Genomic DNA, 20,894 nt, shown 5'->3' with positions numbered 1-20,894 from the left:
CAATTCTACTGGTGGAGGGGCTTGGGAATCTGTGTTCTTACATACCTCTCCAGGTAATTCTGAAAACTGACCAATTGGGGGAACCCTAGAACCAAGCTTTATTGGTGAACTCTGAAGATGGGGCTGCCAATGTTGGGGGGCTTGGCCTGTGATTTCTCTCATCTCTTGTAAAGATACCACAGAGTGCAAGCATTTTGGTAATAATTCTGTGAAAAAAGTATCTGTGGTTACACAAGGAAAACAGAGTAGGACTTCCAAGAAAAATATCCTTTTCAAGGATATGGGGATGAAGTGGTTTTATACTGATGTTATTTATATACTCCAAGTGAGCTTTTTATAAAATGAGGATTTAGGCCTCATGGGAGAGCCCTGTGATTTAAACTGTTCCAACTAAACAGTTTCTAATAAATTCTAAAGGTAACCTTTGCCCTCTCACCTGAGTAGAATGTGGCTCATTTCCGAGTGCACCCACAGGGTCTGAGGAACACTTTGTGATGAGTGCGCTCCTGGCTGAGGTCCTTGGGTGGTATTTTTAGTTCAGTTTCTTCTACCTGCTGGTTGTGTGGCCCTTGCCACACCCCTTTGCCTGTTTCCATATGTTTTCTTATATGTAAAAAGTAGGTTTCAGACTAGGGGATTTATGGTTCTCCCAGCTTTCCATGATTTTAGGCTTGGATAAAGTATGTAGTCATGGTGCTTACCCTTCGCAAGTCTAACTCCTAGGGGAGTAAGAGTGAACTGGGCACTGAATCCATTGCTAAAAATTATTGTTATTCTTTTTTTTGAGCTTCAGTGGAGCAAGATCCCCAACCATTGGAAATCTCTCAGCTTGATAGTAACTTTGTTAGCCTTCCTTTAAAGAGTACCAGTCTGCTGTGTGCATTGCTTTCTTCAGAGAAATAAGAATGTCGTGTCCATCGTGTATGAGAAACTAGCATCAGTCCTCCTAATATGTGTTAACAGTCCTGGAGATACTGGCCACAGACATTTGATGAATTGAATCAAATAAAAGTTAGTGTATGTAATTAGACCTTTTGTGATTTAGAGATTTTATAATCTCTTTTGCTCTTGTAAATCCTTATCCTCCCTCTCCCTCCCCTAGAGAACATCTTTTCTAGGGCAGAAATTGACACTTTGCTTTTCTGTTTCAGGATGCAATTCGAAGTCACAGTGAATCAGGTACCTGCTTAAGTCATTTAGCAGATAGTAATGGGCTCCTTCTCTTTATGCTGTTGCATATTCTGTTGGCTTATCCATGAGTGGATCCTGTTTGTCTTGTCTATTAAGGCTCCCCTTCAGCCTTGTCCAGCAGCCCCAACAATCTGAGCCCGACAGGCTGGTCACAGCCCAAAACCCCTGCGCCTGCACAGAGAGAGCGGGCGCCAGGCTCCAGCACCCAGGAGAAGAACAAAATTGTGAGTGTGCCCACAGCACCCCCTGCATGTCCGGGTTCAACAAGAGAAGCCTAGTCAGAAATGGGGATGCCGTTAATTTTAGGGGTGGGAAAGGCTAATTAAGTGAACATGTTACACGTGTCAGTGCTGTTTTTTGCATGCTTGCACCAGAAAACTTGCTGGTTTGTTGCAAGGCAGGGCACAACTAAAATGGTATTTTCTCAAATGACAAAAACTAGACTTATAGTTAATAGGTATTTTTAAAAGATCTGGGAATGGATGGAGTTGGGTTGATCCTTTCTTTGACACCCTCATTAAACAGAGTTTTAACCATTCATGGAACATATTAACGATCTGTGCTTGCTTTAGAGGCCTCGTGGACAGAGAGATTCGAGCTATTACTGGGAGATAGAAGCCAGTGAAGTGATGCTGTCCACTCGGATTGGATCAGGCTCCTTCGGGACTGTTTATAAGGGCAAGTGGCATGGTAAGTTTGGTACCCCCCTTGCCCCCGCCAACTACCAGGGTGAAGTCCTGTTTCAGTCCAGAGAGGGCCAGGCGGGCTCACAGCAGCACTGTCCAAAGGTACCTATTCTGTCTCAGTGATGTTGCACACTGTTCTTTGTAAGACTCAACAATCTATAATTGGTACAAAAAAGTTTTCAGGATAACTTGAAATCGGTGAACAAGGGTTGAACACTATAGTCAAATGTCACAGTCTCTTCTTTCTTATAAATTGACTAGATAGTGTGAACCTGGGAGGGACATGCTTTGAAGCTCCTTAAATGTGTTTAAGAGTCTGTTAGGCTCATGCATTCCAGCAAGTTAAAACTGGCAAGGCCCTTGGAGATTTTACATGCAGAAAAGCAAGGTCTCAAGAAGGGGAACTGGCACACCCATGGTCAGACAGTCAGCACAGTAAAGTCTGGAGCCTCCTAAGGCAGAATTTCTTTGCTCTGCCCTGGAATTGGTTGTGGGAACCTCTGTCAGACAGGAATGCACAGACTGTATTCTTGAATCTGTATGGAGTTGATGTTCTTATTTGAATGGAAATACTTTGTCACTTGGAAGAAACTTTCTATTTTAAGGTCTGTAGCCACAGCTTCTTTATTTTGGCAACACACTTAACATTTCTCTGTCAGGTTTTTATTGCCTCTGCGTTTAGAATGTCAGCAGATAGAGTATTTTCTTGAAAATGCTACATGTTCCCCAAAAGACATCTCTCCTAAATTCAGATTTTAATAAAACAAAAAGGCAAGCAAGCAGACCACCAAAAGCCCCACGAAACCACACACAGAATCTAGAGTGCCTGCATTTCTACTTTGGATGCCACTGTGTTTATCTTTACACATAAATGGACAAAGGCTGAGAAGTCATGAGCATAAAATGCGTTGGAGCATTAAGATTCAACTTGTTAACAACTGAGAACACTTGCAGCATTGCGAGTAGCTTATTCATTAACCTATGGGTTTTCCACTTATAACTAACCATCTGACAAGTCTCTGGTTCTTTGTAAGAACTGAGAAAGGACTGAATATTTGTAAATTACATGAAGGGGGATTCAGGTCACCGAGAAATTATGCTATTGCTGAATATTTTGTAAATAGATGTCATAAATGTCTTGGTGATCCCTTAGAAAAGAAAAACACAATTTTGTGAGATAGAGTGCTTATATTTGAGACAGCAAGCCTGTAAGTAATTGCAGGAAGTGGAGCAGAAAATACTTCTTTTAATGCTTCCATTAGGAGCATTTTATCATTTTTATACATTTTAAAGCCTCTGCCAAAAGCCAGTTACATGCAGTTTAAATGTTGCCCAAATTTAAACCTCCTCCAATTGAGCACTTTTATTGGGGGTTCATAATTTTTTAGAGCATTAGATTTGCCACAGTACTGCCTTTGAGATTGTAGATTTTCTCAGTTGTGAGCTTGTAGATTACTGTAAGGAGGTATATTGCGCTAGTGTTACTTCCATAAAGACAACCATTAGAATGTGGATAACATCTAATGCTTTTAATTCTAACTTTTCTGAGTTAAGAGTCTCAAAATTCAGAGGAGTGAGGAGCCGTGGACTTTTAGGTCAGCCTCTCAGAAAGCAAGCTGTGGTCTGCAAATGAAGACGAAGGAGAGGGTCAAGGAAACCATGATTTCAAGAGTGAATGTTTTATGCTATGCTTGCTTCCTTTTTGCGCCCCTCCCCCATGCTTTTCTGATTCCTATATATATAATGTTTTATTCGATTCCTTAAAAATTAAAGCTGTTTTGGTGATTTTTAAATGCTTTTTATTTTTCCCAGCTGCAGAACAAAAATAAAAAAACAGAAAAGGTCTTAAAGCAGCCAAGGTGGAGGCCTCAGATCCGTGAACGGAGCCTACTGACTTCACATACAGAAGAGACCCTTTGGGCCCGAGAGCCGAGTCTCCTTTTGAGTGTGAATTTGGGTCTCCTAATTGCAAAAATGCATTAAAAGTGAAGACGACAGCAGCTGAAGCTGTCAGACTGTTAGCAGGGTTGGTCTCTCAGGGTGAGAAGAGGCAGCAGATCCCCAGACCGAGGACACTCAGGGGCCGCGTGTGAGGTCTGCAGCTGGCGGAGCCATGCGTGGGCACCCCCAGTCCCGCCTCAGGCTGAGGCTCATCTTGACTGAGTCAGTACGAAGAGGAGGAATGGGGTTCAGTCTGTTTCTGTTCTAGAAAGCAGGGTTGTGTACAGTAAGTTTTAGGCAATCCCAGATGATTAAAACAGGGAAGTTAATTGAAGTATAAAAAGGTAAAAATAAAAAGGGAAAAAAAAAAAAACCCACTTGAGATTCATCAGTGATGGCAGCTCTTTCTTCTTCAGTGGTGGATGAATCATACCAGCTCAGTGTCTTATTAAAACTGTGATAACCAGTAGCGACGTATCTTAGAGCTTGTACCACGTTTGCCTCTGACATCACTGTGGAGGGAAAGTGAGCCGTTCTGGTTTGATGAGTAGCGCCCGCGTCACGCGGTCACTCAGCAGTGGCGCTGAGCCTGCTGGACGGAGCGCCGAGAGGGCAACGCTGAGTGGTCCTGACACGCTGGGCCCCGCGGGCCATCTCAGTGCCCGCTGTTCCCTGTCAGAGGCTGTGCCCACTTCCAGCTCCAGAGCCTCAGACAGACAGCTTTTCAGCTCATGACTTGGCTTGCTGACCGGTGCCTCTTAGAATCCACTCATTTATTCAGCCAGTGCTTCCTGAGCATTCTTCTAATACCAAGCATTTCTCTCAGGGCTGGGACTGAAGCCCTGAGCAAAATGGATACAAATTCTTTCTCTTACGGAGTTAATATTCTGGTGGGGATAATAACCAAGGAAAGCCCAGCAGATGGTGTGTGCTGAGCCCTCAGGAGGAACTTGGAAGAAGGCGGGTGAGGAGTGGCAGGCCTGGCTTTTAGTCGATGGGTCGGTGGGGAGTCCGTGAGGCAAGCAGCAGAGGTGGAGTGGGCCGCACCCCAGGCCTGTCTCAGGGACCCCAGGAGCTCTGAGGGGCTGCTGGGGAGGTGCGAGGGAGAGGCTGGGGCTACTGGGGTCAGGCTGTGGCCTGTGAGGGCCCGGAGAGACCCTGGTCTCACTGGGCGCAGCGGGCATCCCGGACTCTGCCCGGCCTTCAGGAGGCTGCCCAGCCTTGGCCTGAAGACCAGTGACTGGAGCTTCTGAGTGATCTGAAAACTCAGCCTTGCTCTGGGCGGTTCCCACCAGCAGAGAGCCGTTCTGTATGGGAGTTGAAATCAGTTTTCCTGTCTTGTTTGTCCATTGTTCCCAGCAAACTGGATCCCTATGATGGCCTCCTTGGGGGTGCTGTGACCCAGACTGTAGTCTTAATGCACAGTCCTCTGGCAGAACTGCTAACCTGAGCTGGCAGGCCTCTGGGTCCCGTCTCCCCATCAGTGACGGGCACAACCTGCGGAGTAGGGTTTGGACTTAAGAGAGAGTGATGGTGGAACAGAGAACAGATGACTCTCTCACAGGAGTCCCGTCTTGTTCCCAGCTCCAGAAAGTAGAGGCTAGAGGGGAGGGTGCCAGCTGAGCTCAGCTCGGGGGGCGTTGCTGGGGCAGCTGTGGCTGCTGCTGCCCTCTCTGAGGTTGCCGTGCTAATCAGTCCACAGCTGGACTGCGTGTGCCTGTGGGAGGAGAGCCGTGAGGGGGCAGGGCGTGCCCGACCAGGCTCAGTGTGGGGAGCGGTTCCCCCGAGGGGCGGCCAGCCTCGCCTGGCTCCCTCCCACATCCTCCCCAGCCTGGCCCTTTGCGCCCCGGCCGACCCTGGCCCCGGCCCTGCCTCTACTGCCGCTGCCGCCGTTGAGCCAGTTCACCTTCACGGGGTTCTGGCCTCTGTCCCTTCCAGCCCTCCGTCAGCTCTGCCTGCGCCGAGCTGGGCCTGCTGCAGGCTCCCTCAGCCCCCTCCTGGCCTGCAGGCGTCGCAGCACACGCTAGCGTTTCCCTGGCCTCTCTCCCCTCCCCCTCACCTCACTGCTCCTGGCGTTCCTCATCCAGAACTGCCTCTTGCCTTGGCTGACCTCCCATCTCCCTCCGAAGACCGCCACCCTCTCTGCTGGCATACTCGTTCCTCTCTGGGTCAGCACCCTCACCCGCGTTGTGTCTTGGCTCAGATGCTCCAGAATGGACAGTTACCCAGAAGGCTCTTGTCCTTCTGTCCATCATCAGAGCTTGGGGTCGGGGCCGCACGGTTCACCAGCTCCATCTACCCAGGTAGAAGGCAGCTCTGAACACAGAGTGCGTCTCTGCTGTCCACAGGCAGCCTGGGCCCTCCGCAACTTCATGTGGCAGGAAATTGGTTAAGAACCAGCGTGAAAGCTGCTGTTAGGTGATTTTATTTTCAAATGATGCAGAGATCGCAGGGCAGCGATCCGTCATGAGAACCATCTCTCTACCGTTTGGTGCCCCCCAAATGAAATGAGTGCCCCAGCAGAGGTGCTGGGGTGCTGCGGGCACGGGCCCAGGATGCGGGGGAACTCGGTCACCTCCGGGGTGCCGCTGAGCTGGACTCCTCTGACTGATTGCTTTTCCTGAAAGCTGACGTCCCTGTAGGGCTTCAGGCGGTTTGTCATCAGCACTGTTACTGAAAAGTGGCTTCTAAATCAGCCGTACCTATAAAGTAGAGTTGCTCTGTGGCTGTTTCTGAAGTTAGATGAAGAGTGATTGACAGTATGTTAGTTATAAGTACAGCTGTTGGACTGGGGTTCTAGCCTGGCTCTGGCTTTTTGGGCAATGCTACCGTGGCCAACTGGCCGAGCCCCTGCATTGTTTATAGGGTGAGGTCAGCAGTGCTAGCGGGAGAAGGCAGCTGAGGATTGGAGCAGCGCCGCCCCGTGAAGGCAGCGTGTCAGGCTTAGTGAGTGGTCAGGGGTCGTCGAGAGGATTGGTTTCTAATGGGATTGAAGGCAGAGGAGCTTCATTACAATGCAGATCTTTGAATCTGTGCAAGGAGCATCTGGGCTGTCACTGGCCCGCTTCTGGGCACCAGCCTCTGGCCTCGGAGACTCAGCATCTGCTAGGCGGTTCACACCCCGCTGCTCTCATCCTCATGGGCCCAGGTTGTGACGGTCACCTCACCACCGAGAATGCCAGGGTTGACAGGAACAGCTGAAACCAAGCCGGTTCAGGGCCTTGGGGCGGAATTTTAAGGATAGTAGTATAACTTATTTTTTTTTCAGCCACTTGAATAATTCAGAAATTGGCATAGTATTTGTCCTGTGTAGGTCTGTGATATTTGAATAAGGGATTTACTATCTCTTCCTCAGATGAGTGTACGTGAAAAATGAAGTTAAGATCATTCAGCTGTTCTGACTGTAAACTCATTTGCAGGAGATGTTGCAGTAAAGATTCTGAAGGTTGTTGACCCCACCCCAGAGCAGTTCCAGGCCTTCAGGAACGAGGTGGCTGTCCTTCGGTGAGTGGAGAGCGGGCCTCTGTGGCGCTGTGGAGAGGCGGGCGGGACCTGCCTCTGCGGGCTTGCTCCTGTGGAGCTCCCTTTCAAGTGGAAAGGAGTGGAACCTTCTTCCAGCTCCTGTGCTCGTTAGGCCTTGAGAAGAGCCGCTCTGGCCTTGAGAAGAGCCGCTCTGATGGCACTGCCCTCCGACCGCCTCAGCCTCTGGGCTCACCACCTCAACAGCTCAGGTTTTGTTGCTGGGTTTTGGTTTGACATAGGGAGAAATAGGTTCTATTTTCATATTTATTTCCAAGAACTCTTTATAGCCAAATGGCCTTCATTTGGACTTCAAAATCATCAGCTTTTCAATCTTTGTGGAGTCCCTAATTAGACTCAGGACTAGGCTGAGTGGATGGGCTCCGCAGATGCGGGGTCCCTGTGACCCCCGTGGGGAGCTTGGTGGGTCTGTGCTGCTGGGAGGGGACGCCTTCTCTGCCGTCCAGGCCGGCACCCGGGCGGCCGCCCTGCTAGCCCAGAGCAGCGGCTGTGTGGGCACAGTCTGCCATGCTTGCTTTGCGAGCCCCGGGATTGTAAGCACGGCGGTGTCGGGAGCACACCAGCTGTGCTCGGGGGCAGGATGCATCTCCCTGTCTGCAGAAGCGCAGAGCCTTTTGTTCCTCCCCCTCCAGCAAAACCCGGCACGTGAACATCCTGCTCTTCATGGGGTACATGACGAAGGACAACCTGGCGATAGTGACCCAGTGGTGCGAGGGCAGCAGCCTCTACAAACACCTGCACGTCCAGGAGACCAAGTTCCAGATGTTCCAGCTGATCGACATTGCCCGGCAGACGGCTCAGGGAATGGAGTGAGTGGATGGCTTGACGAGTAGGAGGTCTGGGGTCCGTGCACCTTGTCCCTAAATCAAAACCAAGATTCGGGAAAGCTCAGTCTGTTAAGTGGATTCTGTGATATTTTTGCACAGCTGGAAGTAAACCTGTGGGGTGGACTGAAAGAATGAGAATGTCGGGTTTCTTGCCTGAGCTGTCTACCTGCTTGGAGCTCAGATTCAGGTTCCAGCTGCTGCCCTCAGAGTTCAGCCAGACACCCCAGAACACAGAGTGGGCCGGCGGCTTCTGGGGGGCACCACGCCTCTGAGGTGTAGCCGTCCAGTGTGGTTTATCCTCCTGAGGGTTTATCAGATGTCACTTTTCTGATAATTTGCATCACCGACTCAATGGACATGAGTTTGAGTGATGGAGATTGAAAGGGAGGCCTGGCGTGCTGCGATTCATGGGGTCACAAAGAGTCGGACATGACTGAGCGACTCAACTGAGCCTAAGTTGTGCTCGCAAGTGGTTTATAAAATCTCCTGTCATGCTTGTAAAATTCATACGGAATTTGCATGGTATACATTTTCAGAAATGACTAGTGACTCGTTTTATTCAGAGTTGTGCAGCCATTACCACTATCTAATTTTAGAACACTTTCAAGATTAATTAGATGGAAGTCTTTTGTGTCTGGCTTCTTTCCCTTGGCATGCTTTTGAGGCGTTCATCTGTGTTGCAGTGTGTTAGTACTGCAGTCCTTTCTGTGGCTGAACAGTCTGCTGTACAGATATGGTTTTACTTGTTTATCAGCTGATGGACATCTGGGTTGTCAGAATTACCTTTTGAATAAAACTGATGCTAAAAGACAACCCTGTTTGTGCTGTGGCCTTGCTTTCAGGTCTGAGTCCTAACAGGGACCACCCTGAACCAGGGCAGGACCAGTACCCCGTACTGGGGTGGCCAAAAAGTTCAGTTAGGCTTTTCTGTAAGATGCAACCAAATAAATAACTGAACTAACATTTTGGCCAAGCCCATAACTCCTCACCTGGGAGTCAGGCCTTCCAAGTGGTTTGCTTCTTTGATGTAATTTGAAGGAAGCTGCTTTTTACCAATGTCTCAAACTGGTTTTTGATAGATTTATTTTCCCTTCACAGCTATTTGCATGCAAAGAACATCATCCACAGAGACATGAAATCCAATAGTATCCTTTGGTGGTGGTTTCATCAGACTGCTCAGTTCTAAATTTAGAAGACTTTTACAGTTTACCTCAGTAAAAGTGACTTTGGAAAGAGTTCCACCAAAGTTGAGATACTTGTTTTGGTTATGCATGAAACAGGCCTAATTTAGAATGTTATTTATTAGTAAATCTAACTGGGGGGAAGGGGCCTTTTGTATCATGTTTATTTCTGGTTTGTGGATTATACCTGGTCAGAAAGTAGATGTAAGTCGAAAGTTGTAAGATTTTTAGAATTATTACTTGAAATTGTCTTTCTTGAATGTACAGAAATGGTTTCCTTAGAGACGGTTGGAACCAGCCCTTTGCCGACTGGAATGTGCTTTTGCAGAAGGGGAGTGAATAAAGGCGGTTCTTGTGCTGTAGGCGTGGAGTAGGCAAGTTGCATACCTACCTCCCGCCCCCGCCTCTCGAAGGAGTGGCTTTGCAGCCAGCTTTGCTCCTGGCCCGTGGGAGGCACAGCAGTTGTGTTGGGCTGGAATTTGGGATGTGACCTACTTGGGGCATGTGTCTGAGGCAAGGAGTGGTGGGTTTAGGGGCCAACACATCACACCGCGAAAGCAGACACCCGATTCTAAGGAGGTATGGATTACTGGGCATCAGCAGATCGCACGCGTCGGCCTTAAACCGCCTGACTACTTTACCCGGGACAGAGGCAAGTTTGGTTCTGATTTTGACGTCACCGCGGTACCTGTTCTCATGGGAAATGTCTGAAGGCAGACAGCACTCAGGACTGAGGTGTTTCTCTTGGTCATGGGAGGGCGAGGTGCAGGCCGAGCTCGCAGTCTTGGGGTGTGAGGCCCTGCAGGCTGTGGGGAGCCCCAGCTGCCCGTGCGCGCAGCGGGAGGAACAGGGCTGCCTGGGCCTCTCGCTCTGGTCCCCTCGGCAGCACCATAGGTCCAGCGCAGGGAGGGCCGAGAGGTGGTGCCAGGGGGAACTTGGGGCGGCTTTTCAGGAGGAACGGGACCGTCCTTCTAAACTAGCGTCCTTAACGAGCATTGAGATATATTTCTCCACGAAGGCCTGACGGTGAAAATCGGCGATTTTGGACTGGCCACAGTGAAGTCGCGCTGGAGCGGTTCTCAGCAGGTCGAGCAGCCCACTGGCTCCGTCCTGTGGATGGTGAGGCAGCTCGGCGCCCACAGCGGGTCGGGGGCCAGGGGGCCGGGGGCCAACTCCAGGCCAAGCCCAGAGCACCTCCGTGCCGTGTCCTGTGCCGGCAGCTCCCGGGCATTACGGGCTTCCTGGAGGGAGCTGGCGGCACAGCACAGCGTGGAGTTGGGTGGCAGGGGTGCTGGGTTCACGTTGGGCTCTGAGCTCATGGATCTGAGCGTGGGAGCCCTTGGGGATGAGCAGCCGCGGGGCTTTCTGAGGATAGGACCGGCACACTCAGCCCTGGGACAGACAGCCTGGCTCCGGGACGGCTGGGGCGCCCAGTGACAGATGCACTTGGTTCTGTAGGCCCCAGAGGTGATCCGGATGCAGGATAATAACCCGTTCAGCTTCCAGTCTGACGTCTACTCCTACGGCATCGTGCTGTATGAGCTCATGACGGGGGAGCTCCCTTACTCCCACATCAACAACCGTGACCAGGTGTGTCCCCGGTGCCCACCCGCTGGCTCTGGGAAGCTGGGCCGCCATCTGAGCGGCAGGGTTAGAGGCGCTCTGCTCACCGCCCGCCCTCCCCCGCTGCTTCCCCAGATCATCTTCATGGTGGGCCGCGGGTACGCCTCCCCAGACCTCAGCAAGCTATACAAGAACTGCCCCAAAGCCATGAAGAGGCTGGTAGCTGACTGTGTGAAGAAAGTGAAGGAAGAGAGGCCTCTCTTTCCCCAGGTAAGGCTGGGTCCAGGCGCTCGAGCGCGTTAGAGCGGGTCTGATGCTGGGAGGGATTGGGGGCAGGAGAAGGGGACGACAGAGGATGAGATGGCTGGATGGCATCACCGACTCGATGGACGCGAGTCCGAGTGAACTCCGGGAGTTGGTGATGGACAGGGAGGCCTGGCGTGCTGCGATTCATGGGGTCACAGAGTCGGACACGACTGAGCGACTGAACTGAGTGATGTGGAGGCGGGCAGACACGCGTCCTGCACACGCCGTGCGTGGGGGTGGGAAAGGCCTGTCTGGGGCCCGAGGGGAAGCTGCTGCGGGGACACCTGGCGCGCCCCCCGAGACGGCCCTGGCACCTCTTTCAGATCCTGTCTTCCATCGAGCTGCTCCAGCACTCTCTGCCCAAGATCAACCGGAGCGCCTCGGAGCCCTCCCTGCACCGGGCGGCCCACACCGAGGACATCAACGCCTGCACGCTGACCACGTCCCCTCGGCTGCCTGTCTTCTAGCGGCCCTGTGCCTCTGCCCAGGCTGCCAGTGGGAAGGGCGGTCAGCAGGCACCACGTCTGTGCTCTTTCTGTGGGGACGGAGCTGGTCTTCCGAGAAGCTGCTGCTAAGGACCTTCTACACCACTCAACAGGGCCTTAACTTCACGTTGCCTTTTCTGCCCTTGCTGCCCTGGGAGAAGGAAGCCATTCGCCAGCTGGTTTATCCTGCTCCCCTGGCGGCTCCCGAGCTCATGAGCCGACCTCCTCCAGACGCACCCGTGCCTGCTGATGGCCAGTGTCCAAAGACACTGCAGGAGTGTCTTTGGAACAACCACCGCGCTCAGAGGGGAAATGAAGGTGGCAGGCAACCAGCCATGTTGTGGGACGTGTGGACTAAGCCAGCTCCTAGGAGGGTCGCTGTCACAGAAGGCCTTCTCTGCAGACACTGATGTGGCGCCAAACAGGTAGCTTTGCACATAATGCTCCAGATGGCCCAGGGCTGTCGGGACTGCGGCGGCCTGCACGAGCCCGCTTTGGTACTAGGGACTTGACTTGGGGACACGTCCTTTCCTGACGGGCTCCGGTGCTGGGCTTGGTTCCACTAGAGGTGCTGGGCCTCCCCGCCCCGGGGAGCAGTCCTCAGCTTGCCGAGTCTTCCAGGAGCGGCCCCCATGGGCGGGGCCTGGCCAGCCTTGTCTCTGCATCCCATCATGTGTGCAAGGAAGCCAGGAACACCGGTTTTCTTGATAATTTGCGTTTAATTTTGTTTTTATTCCGCCTGACAAAATACAGTTATTCAATTATGTTATTTTAATAAAATAAATTAAATGTAGGTTTAATGGCTGTTTTCTCCTCTTAAAGTAATCCTGAGCTTACAGGATTGAATTCAGTTTGTTCAGCCTTCCAGAGCAGAACTCCAGAAGCAGGAAATGGGCCAGAGTGTCTGCCAGAGTGAATGGAATCCAGCCTCTGTTCACCCTCCACTGAAGAGTTAACTGTAGGAATTATGCAGAAAAGCAGTCTAAACTCAGGTGAAGAGTAGACTTTCCTTTACCCATACTTTAATATAGTTTATAAAATATCTGGTATCTACAGATGTCTATAAAAATAGATAATTCAGGCTTGGAGTGAGTTCTGGGATCGGCAATATTTTAAGCTCTTACAATCACAACTGATGAGAGACTTGTATTCGGTTTTCCTCAGGACCACTGCTGGGTCAGAACTAGAAACTGTTCTTAGGTGCTGTTACATTTGTATAAAACGTCTACTCAAACAAACAAGCCAGTTTACAGAGAGAGCATAGCAGCCCTTGGTACAGGGATCCTCGGGTCACAAGCCAGCAGGTGAGAGCCAGGGGCGTGTCCGCAAGGTTATCTGCCCGGCGACCCCAAAACAAACGCTGAACGGGGGGCTGTATCTGCTCTGCCCCCTGCTGCTTCAGGAGCCCCCCCTCAGAGGAACACCCAGCTACAACACTCTTGCCCTGCCAGGGGCCCTGGAGCGCCTCAACCAAGCTGTGAGCCAGGCAAGTAAGGTGTGCAGCGGCCACGGTGTTCTAAAAGCAAGGTGCAGATCCCGTGTGGAGCACACGCTGAGCACACTAGGACGCTCGCCACACAGGGGCCCTCTGGAGGGGGAGGCTCCCTTGGGGATCCAAGTACCTGCTGCTGGGGGTGGCAGCTGCACGCTGGAGGGGCGACTACAGAGCAGCTAGAGAAGCGGGACCCCATCCACGCATCCACGCGTTAGGTTTTTTTATACCCTTCACCCTTCCCACCGCTGTAGTAACGGAGTGGCTGAGACCCAGAGGCGTAGAGCCCCACTGACCGCGGCACCCGCTGCCCCGGGCCGCCGTGGACGGAGCTCGGCGCGCCTGGTGGCGGGAGGCTGGGCCGCAGAGCCCCCGAGGAGGGCGCGGCCGCTCTTCAGGTCTCGGACGGCGCCACCCCGGACAGGTGCATGAAGAGGTCCCCAAGCTCCGTCACGTCCACGTCCTCAGTGGTGGGGGCGTGCCGGCTCTCTCGGTTTTCGATGAAATCCCAGAGCCGCACGGAGTTAAGGAACTGCAAAGACAGCCAGCAGACATGCTTGGTTATTGCTAACCGCAACGCGAAAGCGGAGTCACTGAGACTCCGTTGGCATCGCTGTGGCTAACGCCCCGAAGAGGCCAGGAGTGGCCCCGGCGATGCCCACAGGTGGGCAAAGTCCTCACCCGCACGGTGCCTTCGGAGCTGAGCTGTTTCCGCGGTTTCTCAGGCTCTGCCAGCCGCCCGTCAGGGTAAGCATGACGGTAAAGGCATTTGCTTCCAAATGGACAGGTCCCTTTGCCTTGCTCAAAGTATTTACAAGCTTTTTTCCTGAAAAGCAGAAGAGGATAATGTCAAAACCTGGATGCAGATGAACCACTCCTCCGCTGACAGGGAGGCTGAGATGCTGGAAGCCGATCTCCATGCTGGACCGGTGGTTCACCAGACTGCACAGCCTCCTCCGGAGTCTCACGCACCCGGGGAGCCCCGTTTGGCCAAGATTCTGAAGCTGGGCCGCTCGTCTCAGCCCAGGGTTCCAGCACTGGCTCCACCTGGGCAAGCTCCCCGTCCTCCCGGCCAGCAGTCTTGTCAAGGTGAACACAGGAGCCTGGACCTCGGCAGCTGCCTTACGGGTCTCGTTCCGATTTCCCCCTTGGTCCCACCCTCCAGAGCAGGGCTTCTTCACTCTGGGCCACAGACCCCTGTGCGCCTACAAAATGTAGTCGGAAAGGTAAACTTTCCCCATCTTCAGCTTCTAGCTACAGATCTCTGTTAAAAATCCCTGCTCCTGAAACTCAAAACCGGACAGACAATCCACATTCCTTGCTGAAATGAAACCTGTGGTCCAAAGTTATCCCAAGCTGAAGAGATGCCCAAGAAGCCGGAAGGTGTCTGGAGAAGGTGAAGAAATGAAGCCCAACCCCAGCTGACAAGACGCAGTGAGAGGCTGGCCGGAGCCTAGCTCCCCACAGCCGGCCTCCCACAGGGGCCGTGGCCCCCTGTTCCTGAGCTTCTGAGCAGGTCCTTAACCGCCCAAGCCGGAGGTTCTTACCAGGGTCTCTGGGACACTGGCTTTTTAAAACCTGTCAGGTTCTAGACTCTAGCCCCCAGCCTTATCTGGTCACCAAGTCTACAGAGCACCTCCCCAGACGACCCTCCTCTCGGTTCGGACAGGACTGTGACCAGAGTCCCCTGTCGTCCTCTTCCTGAGGACCCTGGCCAGGCTGAGGCCCTTCAGGACTTGTGTTGCTGTAAATGCCACATCTTCCCACGTTTCTTTTAACCCGAGGGACTGCTCTCCAAACAAAATCTGCACCCCCGTCATTCCACCTGCCCCCACATGCCCAACACACAGGCTGCTCACGCGTCCGGGCTCAAGGTCCCCGCCCCATCCTGCTCTCCTGACTGCCAGGTGCCGTGAGGACTACGTACCTCCTTGCGTAACTTCCCGTGCAATTTCTTACCAGCTCTCCCACACTGGCATTTAGCTTGAAGGGGCTGGGCCCACAACTCAGTAAAACCTGTGCAATGCACAGAAACACTCATCCACAGAAAGCGAGGCCATGAAACCCAATGGCTGTACTGGGATGTTTTCAGGTGGCTGCAGCAGAGCTTTCTGCAGGCCGGACCCCCTGCCTTGCTGCTCCTGCCCTCTGGTGGACACACAGGACCACCACAGGAGGTAAAACGATAAGCTCTCAAGCCTTCAGTCACTTAAAGGAGCTAGTTTTGCTCTTCGTACCATTTCTACAGATAAACTAGTGCCTTCAGGTCTTTTAATCATATCTGTATTTCTAGTTTATGAAGAATGAACAAAAGCGGCATTTTTCAAGGGATTATAGACGCCTGGAAGAATGGAATGGTAAGAGATTGAGTTACCTTTTTAAGAAATAATAGTGCTCAACCTAGAGCAGGCCTCAGTCAAATACATTGGCAAGGGAGCTAAAACTCCAGTGGAAAAGCCATGTCTTTGTGGCCTGAAGAACGTGAAGACAGAGCTGGTGGAAATCCACTATTCGAGGTGAGGAAAGGTCTGTCATTGGCTCTTTGTTATTCCCCACCATTCTGGGGGCTAAAAATACAAGATGACACAAGAGAAGAATCCGTTAAAGGTGACCTAGTCACACCAAAGGCTAACTTCAAGATGACAAGGACTTCAAAGCAGCTGCTTCTGAAAGGTGTTCAAGATGAACACAGAAAAAGATTGTGGGGCGGGGGGGCCGGGAAGGGGAGAAAAAGAAACTGGACAATATAAAAACGTTTATCACCTGCAGAAAAAATACGTGATGAAACGATGGTCAAAATTTATTCTGTCAGTTCCTAACAGTAATACTTACATGTGACAATAAAACCCTCTAGCATTTTTGGTCTCTCACAATATTTAGCCCTTAATTGGAAGATGATGGTCTGAGATTATTTTCTGTTTTATAGATTTCCCTAAGCTGAATTATACGGTCTCTGAGGGTAAGATCTAACAGATAATGGTGCGAGTTCTTGTTGACTTACTAAGAGGACACTGATCTGCAGTAATTCTCCTGCGGTCAGACACTGGAAGCTGTTTAGTGTGTGCTGAGTAACATTCTACAACTGATCCTAATGCAAACAAAACATACGCTTCATGTGCTAAGAGCCAGGTAAAAAATCCCAAACTACCTATCAGAGTTACTTGGGCCATGGCCTTCCACTGGTTTGAATATGATTAGCTGAGTATCATCTGAATATGGTAAGTCTGTAAATTACCCAAAAGCCTGGCTTGTATTATAAGTCTGCCTACCTCTTGATACTGCCAGTGTCCTCTGAACTTCAGGAGACTTATTTGCAAGCAGAAAAGTACCTCACTGCTTAAGTAAGTAATATCCCACATCGAAACGCCCTTAGAGCACTGTCCGCTACAACCTTAAGTGTCCAGCAGATAGATCTGTCTTCTTACCTTTAAAATGGAAGTGAACCACTTTGGGATAATACAGGTTTACATTATCCAGACTATCAAAAGTTCTCCATTTCCATACATTCCTTCACATGTTCTAGACATGTGAACACAATGGCCCCCTTCTTTCTGCTGGAGAAAGTTAAGTACTCATTGTTCATATTCTTTTGCTTTGCATTAGCAATTAAGTATTTTTAATGTAAGAAAACTAGATATTACTTTACTGTTTTGTCTTACACTTTATGTTAAAGACCTCTTAGGTAGACTGGGCAACTCTGCTTAATTAGTTGATTAAAATAATGCTAGTAAGATCCTAACAGAGAAAGCAATGGCACCCCACTCTTGCCTGGAAAATCCCATGGACAGAGGGGCCTGGTGGGCTGCAGTCCATGAGGTCGTGAAGAGTCAGACACGACTGAGCGACTTCACTTTCACTTTTCACTTTGATGCATTAGAGAAGGAAATGGCAACCCACTCCAGTGTTCTTGCCTGAAGAATCCCAGGGACGGGGGAGCCTGGTGGGCTGCCGTCTGTGGGGTCGCACAGAGTCGGACATGACTGAAGCGACTCAGCAGCAGCAGTAAGATCCTAAAGGATGTGCTGGTTGGTTGGTTTAGTTGCTGAGTTGCGTCTGACTCTTGCAACACCATGGACTGTAGCCCGCCAGGCTCCTCTGTCCAGGGATTCTCTAGGCAAGAATATTGGAGTGGGTTGCCATTTCCTTCTCCAGGGGATCTTCCTGACCCAGGGATCGAACTTGGGTCTCCTGCATTGCAGGCAGATTGTATACCAACTGAGGTACAAGGCAAGACCAATATTTAACATATTGAGAAAGAAAAATGGAAAAGAAAAGTTTTGATAAGAAAACACTGTATAAAATACAATGACACTTCAAAGAAGCAAGTCTCATAGACTGCTAATGTAAAGATAGTTCAGTGACTAGCATAAAACTGGGAGCTTGACTGTAACCAACTGATGTATTTCAATAAAGATGTCTCAAGAAACACCTCAAGGACATTAACTTTCCCACACAGGACTCCCATTAGGTCCTGGAAAAAAATATCCTAGGGACCTACAGCAAAACAGAATACAGACAGTCCTGAGTCACCTTTTACTAATTCTTCAACACCCTCGGTCATTCAGGATGGGATCAGTCCACAGACCCAGGAGGGCCATGCCTACAGCTCAAGCAAGCTGAGGGAACCCAAAACTCAGAGCGCCCTGTGGGCTGTAAGGAGTTCGGAAAAGTCCTCCGGTCGCAAGGGTCCTGGTGGTCGATTTCCTTCCTCTTTCCAGAGTGACGCCTCCCTGCCCGACAGATCAGCGTGCGCTAGATAATATACACAGATACACTAGCGCACACAGATCCCCAGAGTGCACACACACTGTTTGTGAACGGTGAGGGGGAAGCAGGAACGAGGCACCAGCCCTTGCGCCTTCCTCCGGCCCAGCCCCGGGAGCGCGCCTTTCTCCGGGGCTCTGGCCGCCGGGGCACCGGGGAGGAAACGCAGACGTGCTGCCGCCTTGTGGACGCTTCCTTTCACAGCACCTCGATATCCCGGCTCACGGGCCCTTCTAAGTCACAAGGCCAGAGGGGCCGAGAGTGACAGCTGCCACACAGCCATGTCTGGGGTAGGTCATCAGGAACAGTTCAAAACAGAACTACCTCTCAAGAAGCAAATTCAAGGCATTCATTTCACAAAGAACAGTCCCCCCACCCCTTTTCGCGCACATGGAGAGGATGCCACCTCGCTGATTATTAGACAGGGCTAAATCATCTAATCACAGACAGTGGCCATCCTCAAATCTCTACAAACAGTACCTAGCACAGAGGGCAGAGAGCAAACGGACTCCCCCTGGGCTGTCTCTGGGAAGGTATGTTTGTAAAAGGGCCAGAGTTTTCTGAAAGAGCTCAATACACACACACGAGGTGATCCGGCAGCGACAAACCTGGGCCCACAGGTGAAGTGCTCTGTCACCAGCAACAGACACGGCACAAGACGCCCATCAACAAACGCGAGGGTTCGGAAGATGGGCAGTTTACAGACGGGACTATTTACTACTCAGCCGAAGAGAGAGAATGAAACGGTGCCTTTTCCAACAACCTGGATAGCCTTGGACTTGGCGTACAGAGTGAAGACAGACGTAGACGTTCCAGAAAACACAGATGCTATTAGTTGCAGGTGGAATCTACAACATGAGACGACCGAACCCACATCAAAAGCAAAAACCGACCGCCAGGCCCACGACACAGCCTGACAGCTGCCCAAGGCAAGGTGCTGGCAGCGAGAGGGGGAGGATCTGACTGCCTGAGCACATGCGCAGAGTGACGGTCCAGAGAGGCCTGGTGCTCAGTGCAGAGTCCAGACCCCACTCTCATAGACTAGGCCACAAAGTGAAACAAAAACACGTGTGTGCGTGAGTCAAGTGGCTGGACACCTAGGAGAAACAGCACAGAAGAGGAACCGTATGCCACAGAAGATGCGCACCGAAGACGCAAGGCCAGCGGCATTCCCCTGAGGTCTCTGGCCCCGGGCTGAAGCCTGCGCAGTCTTGGGTCCCCGCGCTGGGCAGGAGCCGGTCGGGATGAGACTGCACGTGGCGCCGCTGGGCCCTGCACGGTCTGGCCCCGTAAGGCGGGGACCACACCCTGCAGAGCCAGGAGGGCCCGCCGACAGCTCAAGCAAGCCAGGCGGAACCAAGGTCGGCGCACCCTCCTGCCGGCACAGGCTCCAAAAGGCACCACGTCTGCCAGCGTCCTGGTGCCGGACTTCCCACTCTCCACAAGAAGCCCCTGCTGGGACAGCACCCTCAGCCCAGCTGTTTTGCAGTGGTTGAGATCTGCCTGCTGGGGCATGAGGCGGAGGCGGGGAGGGGACACAAGTCCTTGGCTGTGTCCCCTGGCACACCCCACTCTCCCCTAGCACCCAGCACCCGGACTTTCTCTAGCTTCTCACTGCCCTAGCAACCAGAACAGAAAATGCAGGAATGCTGCCATCCTGTGTAAACGTCTACCAACAACTTAAAATACGGTGCGTTCAGGCCCTTTACACAGACCTGGGGATGTAAACGCCACCTGTCTTTGAGCCAATTCCTACGTTTCGTCTTCCGTCTTTGTGACTGCGTGCGTCGTGGCCCGTCTGCCTTCTCTGTGCATGGAATTTTGTATGCAAGAAGATTTGAGTGGGTTTCCATTTCCTTCTCCAATATATATTCCAGATCCCTGGACTGAACTGGTGTTTGCTGCATTGGCAGGCGGGTTTTTTACCACTCAGCACTCTGTGCACGCATGCTCAGTTGCCTCAGCCATGTCAGAGTCTTCGATCGTAGGACTCCTGCCCGCCAGGCTCCTCTGTCCGTGGGATTCTCCAGGCAAGAATACTGGAGTGGGCTGCCATGCCCTCCTCCAGGGGATCTTCCCCACCCAGGGATTGAACCTGCGTCTCTCCTATCTCCTATACTGGCAGGTGTGATTTTTACTAATAGCGCCACCTGGGAACCCCCCTGACCCACCAGGCAAACCCCAAAACACAGATTCCAGGAGACAAGGAAACCCTGCCATTTGTGACAGCCTGGACTGTCCTGGAGGGCATCGCGCTAGTGAAGTAAGACAGGGAAGACCAACACTGCAGGACATCACACACGTGGGGTTCTCAGGGCAAAAGTTATACAAATAGAAATGGAATAGACACATGGTAGCCAGGAACACAGTGCTAAAAAATAGGGAAAGCTGGTGAAAGGTTACAAACTCTCGCCTGTAAGATGAGCACATAGTTAATGTGAAACACCGTGACCGACTGAGAACTCCACGGAAGCGGCTGTGGGGCCAGCGCCGGAACCAGACTGACGGTGCCAAACAGGACCGGGAGCGGGCTGTGCTCAGATCACGAACTCCTTGCCAAATTCAGACTGAAATTGGAGAAAGTAGGGAAAACCACTAGACCACTCAGGTATGACCTAAATCAAATCCCTTACAATTATACAGTGGAAGTGACAAATAGATTCAAGGGATCAGACCTGACAGACAGAGTGCCTGAAGCACTATGGACGGAGGTTCGTGACAGTGGACAGGGGGCAGGGATCAAGACCACCCCCAAGAAAAAGAAATGCAACAAGGCAAAATGGTTCTCTGAGGACTTACAAATAGCGGAGAAAAGAAGAGAAGCTAAGGGCAAAAGAGAAAAGGAAACCTATACCCATCTGAATGCAGAATTCCAAAGAATAGCAAGGAGAGATAAGAAAGCATTCCTCAGTGATCAG

At 51.5% G+C, this 20,894-nt stretch overlaps 2 protein-coding genes across 14 annotated transcripts in view; one reads left to right on the top strand and one right to left on the bottom strand.

The window, feature by feature from the left end:
- RAF1 (Raf-1 proto-oncogene, serine/threonine kinase) overlaps positions 1 to 20,894 on the top strand; it is an 88,808-nt gene that overhangs the window by 61,594 nt on the left and 6,320 nt on the right. For 9 of the 13 annotated variants that reach the window (XM_040246722.1, XM_040246715.1, XM_040246723.1 and 6 more), the window contains 9 exons: positions 1,152 to 1,179; positions 1,288 to 1,415; positions 1,764 to 1,881; positions 7,238 to 7,322; positions 7,991 to 8,167; positions 9,284 to 9,330; positions 10,367 to 10,485; positions 10,825 to 11,199; positions 11,559 to 12,513. In XM_040246722.1, the coding sequence (XP_040102656.1) occupies positions 1,152 to 1,179; positions 1,288 to 1,415; positions 1,764 to 1,881; positions 7,238 to 7,322; positions 7,991 to 8,167; positions 9,284 to 9,330; positions 10,367 to 10,485; positions 10,825 to 11,199; positions 11,559 to 11,702 (1,221 nt within the window). In that variant the 3' untranslated portion in view covers positions 11,703 to 12,513. Of the gene's footprint in view, positions 1 to 1,151; positions 1,180 to 1,287; positions 1,416 to 1,763; positions 1,882 to 7,237; positions 7,323 to 7,990; positions 8,168 to 9,283; positions 9,331 to 10,366; positions 10,486 to 10,824; positions 11,200 to 11,558; positions 12,514 to 20,894 lie in introns of those variants that run through there. The other 4 variants (XM_040246725.1, XM_040246726.1, XR_005722150.1 and 1 more) reach the window with 3 other exon arrangements.
- The window catches only part of MKRN2 (makorin ring finger protein 2), a 38,143-nt gene continuing 29,834 nt past the window's right edge, over positions 12,586 to 20,894 (bottom strand). Inside the window, exons 7-8 of the mRNA XM_040246727.1 lie at positions 13,894 to 14,038; positions 12,586 to 13,744 (exon numbers count right to left, since the gene is read on the bottom strand). Of these exons, the coding sequence (XP_040102661.1) occupies positions 13,607 to 13,744; positions 13,894 to 14,038 (283 nt within the window). The 3' untranslated portion in view covers positions 12,586 to 13,606. The remainder of the gene's footprint in view (positions 13,745 to 13,893; positions 14,039 to 20,894) is intronic.

This window comes from Oryx dammah, unplaced genomic scaffold, assembly GCF_014754425.2.
Source record: "Oryx dammah isolate SB20612 unplaced genomic scaffold, SCBI_Odam_1.1 HiC_scaffold_9, whole genome shotgun sequence".
In the NCBI taxonomy this organism is placed as follows: Eukaryota; Metazoa; Chordata; class Mammalia; order Artiodactyla; family Bovidae; genus Oryx; species Oryx dammah.
The sequence above is the reverse complement of the archived record's forward strand: the minus strand, read 5'-3'. Positions and strand labels throughout refer to the sequence as shown.